General features: G+C 49.9%; 1 protein-coding gene across 1 annotated transcript in view; it reads right to left on the bottom strand.

The window, feature by feature from the left end:
* HSPG2 (heparan sulfate proteoglycan 2) overlaps positions 1-13,705 on the bottom strand; it is a 141,422-nt gene extending 127,717 nt beyond the window's left edge. Inside the window, exon 1 of the mRNA XM_011934064.1 lies at positions 13,523-13,705. Coding sequence (XP_011789454.1) covers positions 13,523-13,705 — 183 coding nt within the window. The remainder of the gene's footprint in view (positions 1-13,522) is intronic.
* Positions 13,706-16,590: the final 2,885 nt, after the last annotated feature.

Below are 16,590 nucleotides of genomic sequence, written 5' to 3'. Positions count from 1 at the left end.
TGGGATGGGACGGGGCGGGGGACCGGGGGCCCGGAACCCGGGCATGGTATGGGGCCGCCGGTCCAGTCGCTCTCTCCTCCCCGATCCCCGGCTCCCCCGCTTCCCCGCGCGCCCCGCCGACTTCCACACCCCTGCACGCCCGGCACGGCCGACTCCACTCGCGCAGCTTTTGAGGACCCCGGGATCTCCTTCCCACGCTCACACGCACGCAGCTGGCACTCCGCGCCACACGTGCACGCCAGCTTCCACACCTAAGAACACCTTCATATCATAACTTTACTGAACGAACACACTCGTGCACTACCCGGGAACAGACCCAACTCTCAAGTACGAACAATCCTCACTGCTCACACGCACACTTAACTCGCTTCCAGACTCTCACCTCCACCAGGGACACAGGGGACAGCCCTCACACCACACTGAGCCCCTCACAGGCTTGTTCCCATGTCACACAGATTCACGCATACATCCCAATAAGTCACTGAGCGGGAGGACGCCTTTTCACACAGATTCCTCGCAGGCACGCACATTTCACACACAGGCCCACGTCATTGCCTGAATGCTAACCAGCCTGTTTTTTGTTTGTTTGTTTGTTTGTTTGAGAAGGAATCTTGCTTTATCCCCAGGCTGGAGTGCGGTGGTGTGATCTTGGCTCACTGCAACTTCCGCCTCCGGGTTCAAGCGATTCTCCGCCTCAGCCTCCTGAATAGCTGGGATTACAGGTGTGCCACCACGCCTGGCTAATTTTTTAATTTTTAGTAGAGATGGGGGGTTTCACCATGTTGGCCAGTCTGGTCTCGAATTCCTGACCTCGTGATCTGCCCGCCTTGGCCTCCCAAAGTGCTGGGATTACAGGCGTGAGCCACCGCACCCAGCCTCAGCCTGAATTTTTTACGTGTTCTCACCCACTAATCACAGTGCCTCATAGTGGGCACTGGGTACTGAACTGAGCTGCCTGCCCCACCTGCACCATTTTCCATGTAAATCACTCACACACCAACTTTGAGTTACATAAATCACAGCCCCAGAGCCAGAACCACACCAACTCACACACCCAGGCCCAGACACAGACAGACCCTGCCAAAGCCCCATCACAGATGCTCGGTAGATGGTAAAATCACAGCCCTATGATCTGTCTCCCACCCAGCCGCAGGCAGCAAACAGCACCAAGTCCCTGGGCCTCTCCATTGCCTACTCTGAGCTCCCCTATTCTGCCTGAAATTTCCAGGGCAGCCCCAGGCTGATGGGTGGAGAGGAAAACTATGTGTGTGTAGCTCTGAGGAAAACCTTTTGAGTAATGATAGAGGAGGAGAATAAAACTGAAGTTTCCATTGTTTCCTGTGAGAGTTGCTAGGTTCCAGAAACTCATGGCTGGGTTTGTAGCCAGGAGTGAGGTGATCTGTGGACAGAAGGAAATGCCCAGCTCACTGGGCAGCACCAGGCCTGGCTCCGGAAGCTATGTTCCCTGTGATAGGGGTCCGCAGGCTCCCAGGCACATTGGAGCCTCTCATCCAGGCATCTGGGGGTTTGAAAAAACACTGGCATCCTGACCCCCATCCCAGATAAATACCCTATGTCCAAAAGATTGAGTTATTCTCTGCCCTGTAGGGCATATTTCTGCAGGACCAGCTCAGAGTTGTAAAGAACAGAAACTGCATCCAGAGTAGTCAGGCCAACTCCCTGGCCCCAACCCAGGCTCCAGGCACAGCACTGAATAAGGTCTATCTCTGATCCACACAGGGAGATAGGGGTGGACAGAGGAGGGATGCCCAATCTTGGCCCTCAGCAAACTCTTAATCTGATAGAGGTGTGGGGAAGAACTGTCCCTGTCCCGGAATCGTCGTCAGTCTGATAGAGAATCCTGCCTCCATACCACCTAGCCGTGCAATCTTGAGCACATTACTCAACTTCCATGTCTCAGTCTCTGCATGTAGAAAATGAGAATAACGTTAAGACTTCTCTCTTAGTGTTGTTATGAGAATTAAGATGAATTAATAGATTTCTTTTAAAAAACACAGCCATTTCAGACACATGGTAAACATGAAATAAGTGGCAGCCATTTCTCTTATTACTATTTCTGGTGTGTTCCCAGTCTAAAGAGAGAGACATGACTCGGCCATTGGGGAGCTCAGGTCTGATAGAGGAGCAGCCTCCACAGCCACCCCAGGGACCTCCCACTTGAGGGGAGAGTACACCAGGTTTGCGCTTGGAAACTCCCTGTCTGATGAGAAAGGCTTCAAAACTCCACTGACTTCAGAGCTGGCAGGTGGCCAGCCCTAGTGGCAGGATTTTTCCAAGGCCTTGCCTGTCCGTGGATTTGTCAGCATCCGTGACAAATCGCATTTCATGAGCTGCCTCAGTGTCTGTTCCCTACCTCGGGCCCTTTAAGTATCAGAGCTTTGGCTTCTTGGATGATTTGCTCATGAGCAAAGGGGGAAAAAAAAGGCAAACAAGCAACCCTTTGTAGACGTTTGGTCAAGACTAACCCAGAGCTATAAGTCTTGCTTCCTCAAAGGGGTTGAGGAAAGAGATGGTAAGGCCGACTGGGGACTGGAAGGAGCTGGGCTGACACGCAGAAAGCAGGGAAATGCGGCATGTTGAGAAAGTCTTCCAGGGCGGCTCCAGCAGCGGAGGATTGGTCATCCACCTATTTATTCTGCGTCCTCTCCTTCCCACTAAGGGATTTGGCTGGGTCTGTTTTCGTTTGCAGTCCTCGATATGTTTAGCAAATGCTCTCAAGTTGCTTTGTCTAGAGCCTGGCTATCTCCTCATATGGCTAAGAAGAGGAGCAGGCGCAAGGCCTTCTGTGCTTGACAAAACCTTGGAGGCACCCATAATCTCTCTGTGCGTATACAGAGTTCAGGGCGCTGGTCACACTCGAGGAAACAACTCAAGTCTCGTATGAGGTTCCCTGGGCAGGGAGAGACTGTAAGAACTTGGATAGGCAGAAACAGTCAAACAGCCTGACTTCTGAGAATAGGTGTTGGGGGTTCTGGAACCAGCAGCTGGAGTCTGTGGCTTACCTGTCCACTCCTCCAAATTCAATAGGACTCATCTTCTCCTGGCTTCCACTCCCATTCCAAATCTTTTCTCTGCCTGAGAGCTTATCACTCATCTTAATCACATTTGTTTGTCCATTCATTCATTCATTCATTCAGGGCTGCAGTGGACAGCTGGGCAGGTTGTTCACTGAACAAGGGTATGCAGCCAAGTGGGCAAATAGGAACTGTAATGGGCCCTGTTGTGGGGCTACATATGCCCAGAATGGGTACTTTTTTTTTTTTCTTGAGACAGAGTCTCGCTCTGTCACCCAGGTTGGAGTGCAGTGACATGATCTCAACTCACTGCAACCTCTGCCTCCTGGGTTCAAGCGATTCTCCTGCCTCAGCCTCCCAAGTAGCTGGGATAACAGGCGCCCGCCACCACACCTGGCTAATTTTTGTATTTTTAGTAGAGATGGGGTTTCACCATGTTGGCCAGGCTGGTCTCGAACTCCTGACTTCAAGTGTTCCACCCGTCTCGGCCTCCCAAAGTGCTGGGATTACAGACATGAGCCACTGCACCCGGCCCAGAATAGGTACCTTTTGCTAGTATGAATGAAGGCACTGTAAGGCTAACTGTGTCCCTACATTCATTCAATAATGAAACTAAACACTACCCACAAGAGTTTCCATGCCCGGGTGGGAAAACAAATGCTAACAGAGTAACAATATGTCCTTGGGTGAAAATGGAGAGTCAGAAATTGGTGTGAAAGAGAGTTGAGATGGAGGAGAGGAAAGAATAACATAGTGCTGAAGAAGAGGAGGAAGAGGAGGCAGGACGTGGGTCTAAGTGGGCAGGGACCCCACAAGGCCTGGCATGATCTAGTCCTGACCATCAATCCAGCCACATCCTTTCCCCACCATGGTCTTTGCAGATGCTGTTCCTTCTCCTAAGTGCTTTTCCCAGTTAACACCCATCCCCCTTTCACTGTACTCCCCCTTAAGATTGAGTCCAAACATCACATTACCATAGAAACCTTCTCTGACCTCCCAAGCTAGGTCGTGTTCCCCACCACACTTTCCCACAGTCCCCCCGCCATGCTTTCCTTGTAGCATTTTTGACCATTGTAATTATTTGGAAGATCATTTAATGTTATGAGGCATAATGAAGGCAGAGGGCATGAAGGTCTTGTTTCTGTCTTGGCCCCGATTATATCCCCTGTGAAGAGCCCAGTGTGTGGCACAGAGTTGGCATTTGGATAATTGTTACTTAAATGAAAGAACAAGTAAGTTGGTTCAAACATGGCACACAGTGTAAATGTCCCTGTTCTGGTTTGTGCTTGGAACAAAGATAAACCCTGGGGAATAAGCAGGCAAGGCAGTATATTTTATTATCCCCCATCCTTTCCAGCCGGGAAAACTGAGGCCCAGGAGACGAAGCAGCTTGCCCAGGTCATGCAGTCAGTAAGAGGTAGAACCAGGATTCCTGTCCATGTCGGTCTGATTCTAGAACTCCTGTTCTCAACCACACCCATTCTGCCTCCCCGTGGGCTGTTCTCAACTCTGGCCAGGCAGAAGTGCGCTTCTCCCAGCTCAGGAAGAAGCGTGAATCTTCTGAAAGTGCCTTTGTGGATTTGACCCCCTGCCCCAACTTGCTATTTCCCCACTGCCCTTCAGCATTATCAATCACTTTCTTGGACTGGGGTCCCAGGCCCAAGGCAGGGTCCCCACACTGTACCTCTGAGATGCTCTTTGAAAAAGAGGTTCTTTGGTCAAAGAAGTTTGGGTACCCTGCACTCTCTCCCACACTTTGACCATCTCAAGGGACACCAAAGCAGGAAGGTTTCTGAACAGGCCTCCAGTGAGGTCGCCTCTGCAACTATATTTAATCCAGCCTTCCTCAACCTCTTTGAGAGCACAACCCAGTGGTTTTTATGGAAAATCCTTTTAAAATCTTAAAGGGCTGGGGTTTCTCATAACACTTTGCGAATGCTGCCCTAGAGCCTGGCTCCTGAGCTGACCATAGATGGTCTTTGTAATTTGAATTTGCACTCATGGCTCTCCACTCCCACCCCTCCCATCCCCTCCAGCCAGGCTGGAATTCTTACAGCTCCGTACACGCCCTCACATTCCTGCCTGCTAGCCCCTACTTCAGCTATAGAAGACTTCTGTGCAGGGCTCATGGTTAGAGCTCCACAAATGCTCCTTTCCCTTCCCTCGTCAGTGTAGACATTATGCATTTGATCTCATTGTGTACGTTTCGATGCATATGTACGATTTCATGTCTTGCTTTTCCCACCAAACTTTTTTTTTTTTTGAGACGGAGTCTTGCTCTGTTGCCCGCGCTGGAGTGCAATGGCACGATCTCGGCTCACTGCAAGCTCCATCTCCCGGGTTCATGCCATTCGCCATTCTCCAGCCTCAGCCTCCCAAGTAGGTGGGACTACAGGCGCCCGCCACCACGCCTGGCTAACTTTTTTGTATTTTTAGTAGAGACAGGGTTTCACCATGTTAGCCAAGATGGTCTCTATCTCCTGACCTTGTGATCCGCCCGCCTCGGCCTCCCAAAGTGCTGGGATTACAGGCGTGAGCCACTGTGCACGGCCCTTCTCACTGAATATTTTTTAGATAAACACGTTCTATGTGTCAGGAAGGAACAGAGCTACTTAAAAATGAGTCTGTGGTGCCAGTCCCCAAACTGTTTATTACCAGTCTGAGATAAGGAGTTTGCTCCAGGTATATATCAACTGTTTCAGTAAGCACAGCTTAGTGACAGTTTAGCTCAGTTGACACTTTTTTTTTCCTGACCATTCTTGTCCCATATTGGAAGCAGCACATAGATTTATATTCTGGTGCAAGCTCTTTGTGACGGATGATGCCCATGAACAATTCCTGGGCCAGCTACTTTGAATGGCATTGACATTGCCTTTGCTGTAGGGCACGGTGGCTCACGCCTGTAGTTCCAGCACTTTGGGAGTCCAAGGTGGGCGGATCACCTGAGGTCAGGCGTTTGAGACCAGCCTGGCTAACATGGTGAAACCCCGTTTCTATTAAAAACACAAAAAATTAACTGGGTGTAGTAGTGTGCGACTGTAATCCCAGTTGCTTGGGAGGCTGAGAAAAGAGAATTGCTTGAACCCGGAAGACAGAGGATGCAGTGAGCTGAGATCACACCACTGCACTCCAGCTTGGGCAACAAGAGTGAAACTCTGTCTCGAAACAAACAAACAAACAAACAAAGACATTGCCTTTGCACACAATATTTCTGATAATCGTTTGGTATCGTGTCTCATCAACACACTACCATTCATTATGTGACTGATGGAAATGTTGGCTATTTGGGCTGTTTCCAGGTCTTTGTCATTCACAAGGGCATTGCTATGAATGGCTGTGTGTGGATCCGTGTGTTCACTTTGCAGCTCCCTCAGTTTTTGAGGACCACAAATCCAAGGCTAGGGAGGTGGAATGGCCTCCGCAGGGATACAAGTGGCAGAGAGAGGCCTCCCACCCAGGCCTCCTGACCACCCCCAGTCCCTTGTTCCTTCCTGCAGCCTGCACTGCCCTTCCTCCTAGACGGATTTTCCGTCCCTTTCATGATTTTCTTTGCTCGGCTGTGAGCTTTCTGCAGTGTTCCCGCATGTTGTCTTTTGGAGCTTGAGAGAAATCCTTTTGGAATGTCCTGTGCCTTCTCTCTTCCAGTTCCCGGCTTTGTTCAATTGTTCACCAGAAATTCCTGCCCTGTTGGGAGGGGCCTGGGAGGCTGTTAAAGAGTTTGCCAAAAATGGTGGTACCCGCTCAGGGACAGCACACGGCGGAGGCACTTTGCTGCTTCTGCAGATTTCAGCTGACGGGGGAGTGCGGGTGCATTTTAAGGTGCAGGTAGGTTGCCACTCAGGCCTCCTTTTTATGTTTCTTAGGTAAAGCAAGCAGGACCAGTCCTGTGAAGACAGAAGAGGCAGTAAGGGATCAAGGAAGGTCCAGGAATGGGGTGAGGGATGGGGAGGGCTGAGGCTTAGGAGAGTTAGGCCCATGAGGAAAGATTTGGGGTGGAGTAAGATGAGCGTCTCTCTCTGGCACACACAACTTGGTAATAAAAAAGCTGCATTTCTTTTCAATTTCTCTTTTCTTTTTTTTTTGTGAGATAGGGTCTCACTCTGTCTCCCAGGCTGGAGTGCAGTGGCATAATCTCGGCTCACTGAAGCCTCTACCTCCCAGGCTCAGGCAATCCTCCCACCTCAGCCTCCCAAGTAGCTGGGATGAAAGATGCACACCACCACGCCCGGCTAATTTTTGTATTTTCAGTAGAGACGGGATTTCGCCATGTCACCCAGACTGGTTCTGAATTCCTGAGCTCAAGCAATCCTCCCGTCTCGGCCTCCAAAAGTGCTAGGATTACAGGCTCGAGCCACCACGCCCAGCCAAAAAGCTGCTTTTATTTTCTAGAACCACAGAAGTGACATCAAATTGTCTGTTTGAAAAGGACCACACCAGATTTTTTTAAATATACAAAAAAATTTAATGTCATGCAGTTATACCCAATGATACCAAATGATGCAGAGATTATTGGATTGGGCAACTGATACCGTAGATGACCTTCGAGGAAATTTCTCCCTTTGTTTCCTATTTACTGGAAAGAGCATGTTCCAGGTTTACTCTGCCCTGTTCAGAACACCGGTATTGTGGGACAGCCCAAACCCATGTTAAATACCATCCTTGCTTTTTCTAATTTACTACATATTTTGGAGACCAAGATTTACTCCTCTTTCTCTTTGAATTTGTTTAATAAATACTAAGAAAGAAATTGGGCCAGGCACAGCAGCTCACCCTGTAATCCCAGAACTTTGGGAGGCCAAGGCAGGTGGATCATGTGAGGTCAGCAGTTCAAGACCAGCCTGGTCAACATGGTGAAATCCCATCTCTACTAAAAAATACAAAAATTAGCCAGGCGTGGTGGTGGATGCCTGTAATTACAGCTACTTGGGAGGCTGAGGCAGGAGAATCTCTTGAACCTGGGAGGCAGAGGTTGCAGTGAGCCAAGATCACGCCATTGTCCTTCAGTCTGGGCCACAGAGCAAGATTCTATCTCAAAAAAAAAGAAAAAGAAAAAAGAAAAGAAACTGCACTTTGACCATGAAATGCTACTCAACCATGAAAAGGAATGGAATAACGGCATTTGCAGCAACTTAGATGGAGTTGGAGACCGTTGTTCTGAGTGAAGTAACTCAGAAATGGAAAAATCGGACATCATATGTTTTCACTTACAAGTGGGAGCTGGCCGGGCGCGGTGGCTCAGGCCTGTAATCCCAGCACTTTGGGAAGCTGAGGCGGATGGATTGCCTGAGATCAGGAGTTCAAGGCCAGCCTGGCCACATGATGAAACCCCATATCTACTAAAAATACAAAAAATTATCCGGGCATGGTGGCGGGTGCCTGTAATCCCAGCTACTGGGGAGGCTGAGGCAGGAGAATCGCTTGAACCTGGGAGGCAAAGGTTGCAGTGAGCCCAAATCGCGCCACTGTACTCCAGCCTGGGCAACAAGAGTGAGACTTCATCTCAGAAAGAAAAAAAAAAAAGTGGGAGCTAAGCTGTGAGGATGCAAAGGCATAAGAATGATAAAATGAACTTTGGGGACTTGGTAGGGGGAAGGATGGGAGGGGGATGAGGGATAAAATATTACACACTGGGTATAGTGTACACTGCTTGGATGATGAGTGCACCAAAATCTCATAAATCACCACTAAAGAACTTATCCAGCTAAGCAAACACCACCTCTTCCCCAAAACTATTGTAATAAAAATAAATAAATAAATAAATAAAAAGAAGCTATACTTTGTATGAAAAGGACATTGGTTGAGGGCTAGAACCCTGGGTTGAAATCCCAGGTCTGCCACCGACTGCAGGCGCTTGGGCAGTCACTTCCTCTCACTAAGCCTCAGTTTCCCCCTCTGCAAAATGGGGCACTGAAACCTAGCCTGGCAGGCTGGGGAGGGTTGAGAGCCTGTGTTTCAGGCCTCGGCAGCATGCCTGGCACACAGTGTGAGTGCTCAATGGGTGACGTACTTCTGCAGGTGTGAAAGAGTTTCCTCGGCCACTCCCTGCCACGGGGACACCAAGGCCACTCCTGAACACAAGGGGGACAGTATAGCAGGCTGTGGCATTGTCTGCAGCCAGCATGCTGCTTCCTGTTTACATGGACCCTGCAGATGCATGGCTTGAACTGTAGACCCAGGAGGCTTCCTGTGGCCTCTGCATGGCCATGCGGCGCAGAGGACCTTCCCTAACAGGCTTATTTTCCCTGGACTCCGGCTGAATAACTTGTGGAAGGGATTTGTGAACAGTGAGTATCTATCCTGAGAAGCAGTTTGGGCCAAGGACCAAGATCCTGTCTCTCTGGGATACAATCCAATCCCCAACGAATGGGAAAACCTCATTTGAGCACCTACTCAGTACAAGGCTCTATAATGACATCTACCGTTCATTGAGCACCTACTGTGTGCATTTGCAGAACGCCTTCTGCTTGCAAGATGTTGTCCCCATGAAAAGAATTACATTATTGTGTACCTATTATGCATATAGTACTCCGTAATGTTAATACCATTTTCTGAAAAGCCACTGTGTTCCGTGCACTTTAATCATCTTTATTATAATCATTTATACCTGACCACTCTGTGCCTCAGTTTGCTAATCTGTAAAATAAGGATAATGGTACCATTCTTAAAGAGTTGCTGTGCAGCCAGGGGCGGTGGCTCATGCTGTAATCCCAGCATTTCGGGAGGCCAAGGTGGGTGGATCACTTGAGGTCAAGAGTTCGAGATCAGCCTGGCCAACACAGTGAAATCCCATCTCTACTAAAAAATACAAAAATTAGCCAGTCATGGCAGTGGGCACCTGTAATCCCAGCTGCTCAGGAGGCTGAGGCAGGAGAATCACTTGACCCTGGGAAGCAGAGGTTGAAATGAACCAAGATTGTGCCACTGTACTCCAGCCTGGGCGACAGAGCGAGACACCGTCTCAGAAAAACAAACAAACAAACAAAAAAAACAGGCCAGGCGCGGTCGCTCACATCTGTAATCCCAGCACTTTGGGAGGCTGAGGCAGGTGGATCACGAGGTCAGGAGTTCGAGACCAGCCTGGCCAAAATGGTGAAACCCCGTCTCTACTAAAAATACAAAAATTAGCTGATGTGGTGGTGCATGCCTGTAATCCCAGCTGCTCAGGAGGCTGAGGCAGGAGAATCACTTGAACCCAGGAGTTGGAGGTTACAGTGAGCCAAGATAGTGCCACTGCACTCCAGCCTGGGCAATGGAGCGAGACTCCATCTCAAAAAAAAAAAAACAAAAACAAAAAGCAGGCCGGGCGCGGTGGCTCACGCCTGTAATCCCAGCACTTTGGGAGGCCGAGGCAGGCGGATCACGAGGTCAGGAGATCGAGACCATCCTGGCTAACACGGTGAAACCCCGTCTCTACTAAAAATACAAAAATTAGCTGATGTGGTGGTGCATGCCTGTAATCCCAGCTGCTCAGGAGGCTGAGGCAGGAGAATCACTTGAACCCAGGAGTTGGAGGTTACAGTGAGCCAAGATAGTGCCACTGCACTCCAGCCTGGGCAATGGAGCGAGACTCCATCTCAAAAAAAAAAAAACAAAAACAAAAAGCAGGCCGGGCGCGGTGGCTCACGCCTGTAATCCCAGCACTTTGGGAGGCCGAGGCAGGCGGATCATGAGGTCAGGAGTTCGAGACCAGCCTGGCCAAAATGGTGAAACCCCGTCTCTACTAAAAATACAAAAATTAGCTGATGTGGTGGTGCATGCCTGTAATCCCAGCTGCTCAGGAGGCTGAGGCAGGAGAATCACTTGAACCCAGGAGGCGGAGGTTGCAGTGAGCCGAGATTGTGCCACTGCACTCCAGCCTGGGTGACAGAGCAAGACTCTGTCTCAAAAAAAAAAAAAAAAAAAAAAGAAAAAAGCAAAAAACAAAAAACCAAGAGCTTAATTAATGTTGGCTGTCATCATTACTATTGTTAATTATTGAATATCCATTGCATGAGACCCTGCAATCATCCTTAGGATGATACTAGTTATTATTACTGGGCACCTATTGAGCGCAAGGTCTGCAATCAACATTAATCTAATATTCAAGTCCCTATCACGAGCCAGAAGTGGACTAGATACTAGAGACCTTAAGAGCAGCACCCTAGGCAAGGATCTTACACTCTCATTGGGAGAAAGTGCACTGTTTTGGAGGTGAGCATCTCCAGGAGAGTCACGGACAGACCGCTCTGAGGCCTCTGGAACCAGGAAAATACAGCCCTGGAATGGGAAGTGTGGCTTTGGATGGCCAGACAGAGGCTTTGGGAGTCGGGACACCCTTGAACTGTCTCCTGAACTAGGCCAAATGGATTCTAACAAGCTGTTTTCCTGCACATGTTCACCTGGGGAATGGGTCATTGGCAAGATGAGAACCCACCAGACTAAGGCCAAAGTCTTCTCCCTGAGGAGGGAAGGGGTGCAACAGAGAAAGGAGTATGCCATATGCTACACTGTGGGCCCAGGGAGGATTGCCCTTGTCCTCCAGAGATGGAATAGAAGGGAGGGTGAATTCAGTGGGCCAGGAGTTTGGCCCTTTCCCTCCTCCTGCCCTGGGACCACTGTGGTGACCTCATGGTGGGGATACTCAGGTTTGTCACTTTCTCTGACTGGCCACTGGCTCCAAACACCATGGAACCTGGTGGGCCTCCAGGTTCTGCATTATCTCAAGGTCAGTCCCATTCTGAAGTCTGAGCTGCTATTGGCCTTCACATTGCCAGGGTTGCAAGGAGAGCTCAAGCAATAAGAGATCTGAAGCTTGAAGTTTATCACCATATAGAAATGGGGGCTAAGGCCTGAAATGGCCCCTGGGTAGCCTGAGAAGATGGCTCAGGGTACAGAAGGCCTGAGTTCTTGGGTGTAGGTACTCTCAATCCTCAGCCTGAGAGGCTCCAGGCCTGGCCCAGGACCAAGAGGAGACACTCAGAAACACCAGAGTCTAAGGGCCCTTGGAGATCATCAGAGCTACTGCACCCTTGTTACAGATGGGGAATCCGAGGACTGGAGTGAGAAGTGATATGTCCAAGATGATCTCAGGGCAGGCTAGTGGTGGGACTAGGCTGGAATCCCCATCTCCAGGGTCCCTTAGCCAGCAGGATGGCGGGTTGCTGAATGCCCTATGTTCCAGCACGAGGCTCAGCTGGGTCTCTGAAGGAGCTCAGTTGCAGCTCTTGGTGGCCCAGGGAATATTTTCCCAGATATTCCCAGCAAGAAATTCAGCGTAGTGGGAAAAGGGGATCAGCTCATCTTGACCCTTCCAGCCCTCCCTTAACACAGAGAGAACCACTCTGCAGAGATTTCCCAAAAAGGGCCATCCAACTACCTGCTACTATCCCTCATGGCCTGTTCCAACGCCTCTCACACCTGCCACCAGGAAGCTTTATTCTGTGTCTAACCTAGGCCCTGATCATTAAAATCACACCTTTAAAAGAATAAACATATATCAAGTACTTAGAACAGTTCCTGCTGTATAATAAGTACTCTATGAGTGCTTGTTATCGTTCTTCTAGTATTAATTCTACATTTCTGCTCACACGGGACTGTGCTGAAATCAACAATCCTGAAAAGAGAGGAATACACATAGCAGTTGGGAATGGACAGACAGTCCGTTTCTTCACATGGGGCAACCGAGGCTAAGGGAGGCCAGCAACCTCCTCAGTGATCCATTCAGGATCTAAACCAGAGATTCCAAGCTGAGACCTGTGGGCTTCACATTTAGCCTGCAAGTATTTTTGTTCAGCCCACAGAGCATCATGACATTTTAAAATTTGTCACTGACATACAAAAATCAGGTCCCTGAGGCCGGGTGCAGTGGCTCATGCCTGTAATCCCAGCACTTTGGGAGGCTGAGGCAGACAGATCATGAGGTCAGGAGTTCAAGACCAGCTTGACCAACATGGTGAAACTCTGTCTCTACTAAAAATACAAAAATTAGCTGGGCATGGGGGCATGTCCCTGTAATCCCAGCTACTCAGGAGGCTGAGGTAGGAGAATCGCTTGAACCCAGAAGGCGGAGGTTGTAGTGAACCGAGATGGCGCCACTGCACTCCAGCCTGGGCAACAGAGCAAGACTCAGTCTCAAAAAAAAAAAAAAAAAAAATCAGTTCCCTGGATTCTCTTATAAAGTCCTCAACCCATTCGAGAGGTGGGTTTAGACTAGGCAGTCCCTCTCCGCCACAGTCTCTATCACTCCCTGCTACTGCCCAGCCTAATTCTCTCATTTCACTTTTCCCTGCCTGGCCCCAGAGGCCCTTTAGTTTATAACCCTGATGTAAATGACAATTCCCCTCTAACAAAGTCTTAGAAGAAGTATTTTGCCACAGACGATTTATTTTTCACAACTGTAGCCTGAGGGGCATGTGTCTATTTCACGGTTGGCGTCGGTGTCACCACCAGCTTGGGGGTTTGGAGATGGGCTCAGGGGCACACCAGCCTGAGCAGATTGCTTCCCACACCTTGGGCAGACAACCTAAGGCAAACAGCCCATTGCCAGGCAAAGGGAGTTCAGGCAGCTTTGTATGCGGCCCTCGCGGCAGCACAGTAGTGAAGTTCTTGCAATGAGACCTGTGCAGATAACTCATGTTGGCGGAGTCATCCAGGCACTGCAGGGCGCTGGCACCCCTGAGTGACAGAACCATGCAGGTGTAACTTCGGGAGTAACTTTAGGGCAAGGGGTGGTCTTGGTGGTCTAGGTTGAGGGAGCTGGCAGCCGTTTCCAGGTAGTTGGCTGCAAGTTTTGGCAGGCTCTGCAATGTCTTGTGGCAGCTGTTACAGGCATTGGTGGATCGGTCCAGGTAGTTGATGCCTTTGATGAGCTGGTCCAGGAAGGTGGGGCTGGAGGAGTCCGAGGGACAATCCCTACAGAGCAGGCAGCAGGGGCTGCCCTGGAAAGTGGGCTATCTGGTCACCTTGGGGTTCACCAGGTGACTTGTTTCTGAGTACTTGGAGTAGTAGGGCCGGCCCATGCAGATTCTCCCTAGCGGAAGCCTAGTGGGGCTGGGGTTGAAGGGCTGCTCAGAGCACCTGCTGCAGCTGCTGGACTCTGAGCCAGAGCCACTCTGGGTATGGAGGCACTTGAGGCTCTTAGCCTCATTCGGGAGGGTGCATTTGGTCTAGCCTGGAATTCGGTCTGGAAAGGATGTGTTGTTGGGATGGCCCAAGCGGCCGTCAGTGATGGAATGGCCTGCCTGGTATCCAGACATCATCCTGGCGGGGTTCACAAAGCTTCGTGGCTGAGCAGTGACAGTGTCTGGAGATTGGTTACTGGTTATGGGGCCTGGCAGGGACAGAGTTAGTTCAGCTCAGCTGGGTTCCCTGCCGCCACCCTCCAGGCTTTCTCTGCAGGTGTTCCCTCTGCCCCCAGGGCCCATGCCCTGCTCCTCTCCCCGTCCTCCTCCCAGGCCCAGGGATTCTCAAACTGGAAAACTGACAGCCTCTTCTTCATAATGCATCAGGGAAAGCATAAGAGATGGGGCATAAGGCCAGATCATCATGATGACCAAGGGGCCTGCCTAGAAGTGGGGCAGTACCTTCTTTTCCTTTTAGCTTTAGCTCACATTTGGACATTGCCATTCTCCCTTGAAGCAGGTACTCCAGAAGACCACAGAGGCCAAGGACTGAATCTCTAATGGTGAAATTCCAAGCAGAGACACACCTTCTTTTGAAGTCATATCAAAATGCTAACCATCAACCATACAATGCACCCTGATACTAGAAACTGTATCTTAACATGGATGCAATGCTATACACATTGTGTGCTGCACTCCTCACTGGGTGTCCCCTGTGGGCCAACTCCTTTAATTCCTGCTACAAATCAAGGAGGTAGTTACTATTCTATCACCAGCTGATGGGGAAACTGAGACTCAGAGAGATGACGGGACTGGCCTAAGATCACACAGCTTGTAAGCGGTGGGGTCAGGGTAGCATCTTGGGTTTGTCTATTGACCCCTGACAGACAATGTCACGTCATCAGGGTGAATTTGGCCTCCCCTGTAGCCTGCTAAGAATGAATTCTCACCACACCTGCTCTGCCTGCCTAGATGGGGGCCTTGGTGAGAAGTAGGGGCTCTAGGTAACCCTGCTAGTCAGTGGATCCTGACTTTAAGAACCCCAAATGAGGGTGAGGGCCAGGCGGTGTGATAAGCCCGCTGATGGGGCTGGATTATGAGATCAGAACTTTTCAAGGAATTTGGCCTGGGTCCTCTCTGAAAGTACAGACTCTCCTCATCCACCCCACAAGGGAAGAAGGGACGGGGGTTCCCACTCTTCCTGGCCCAAACGTGGGTACTTCTCAGAGACAAAGGCCTTACCAGGCCAAAGAGATGTCCCATCCACTTAACCCCACCTCCTGACCCTGGGCCCAACCAGGAGCAGTACCAGTCTCCATCGTCCCATGGCTCCCCCGGACTCACTCCACCCCACCCCGCTAGCCAGAAGGAAGGCTCTGACTTCTCTCCCCTACTGCTACCAGCTTGATGCGGATTTTCCATGTCTGCCTAGTGAAAAGAGAGCAGTGTTTAAGTACATCCTGCCCATCAAACAGCTGCCTGCCCTCCTTCCAGCCCGGGCCCCTCAGCTGCCCTTGTCTTTTGGGTCTGATATGGGTGGAATGTCCAGACCCTTGCCTCTTCCCTGCCTGGTCCAACCCCATCCCGTCTCCTCCTCTGAAAAAGTAAGATGCCAGGGAGGGCTAATCCCTGCAGGACGCTGCCCTTCCCTCTCCTGTTGCCTGGTCCCCGCCTGCCACCAGGGGCCTCTCCCTTCTTACTCTGTGTTTTAGGAGATAGATGATTTAGAGCTCCTCTTGCTCTCCTCAAAGGATGCCCTCATGCTGCCACTCTGGACTGCTGACCATGTCATGGAATCATGAAATCCTAGAGCTGGGAGGGGACTTCGAGGTCATCCTGGTCAGGCCCCTGCCTCAGGGCCAGAGCCACTTTAAGCCTGCCAGGACAGATGGGCCCTATTTTTGAAACAAGGGTGGGGTGGCTGTTTTCCAGCGTTTGCCATTGGTTTTCTTGTGTTTAATTACACCAAGAGCAAGGAAGATCTGTGCTAACTCAAATATAACTCCGGCTTGCAGTGGTCAGCCTCAATCTCCGGACTCTTCAGGGAGCAAATTTCAGAACTTTCAAAACCTAGTGCCCCTCGCTGGGGCCTCTGGTCTATAAGAGGCATTCAGTACATATTTGTTGAACCAAAGAACAAAATTATCATTTGAGGTCTCAAAATAGGTGCCAGGAAAATATTCTCTCCATCATTTTCTTCCCTCAAAAGTTGAATATATACAGTTGTACTTTTTATTTTGAATAATGTTGACTTATTGAAAACGTATAAGACAATGAACTCCCATATACTCTTCATCCAAATCCTCTAATTATGAACACTTTTGCCATCTTTTTCACCCCCTCCCTTACACACATACTTATTATTTTGAGAGTAAGTTGCAGACAACAGGATCTTTCACCCCGTTACTTCCATGTGTATCTCATGCTAGGAGAACAAAGACATTTTCTTTTCTTTT

This window comes from Colobus angolensis, unplaced genomic scaffold (genome assembly GCF_000951035.1).
Source record: "Colobus angolensis palliatus isolate OR3802 unplaced genomic scaffold, Cang.pa_1.0 Scaffold130, whole genome shotgun sequence".
Taxonomy (NCBI): Eukaryota; Metazoa; Chordata; class Mammalia; order Primates; family Cercopithecidae; genus Colobus; species Colobus angolensis.
The sequence above is the reverse complement of the archived record's forward strand: the minus strand, read 5'-3'. Positions and strand labels throughout refer to the sequence as shown.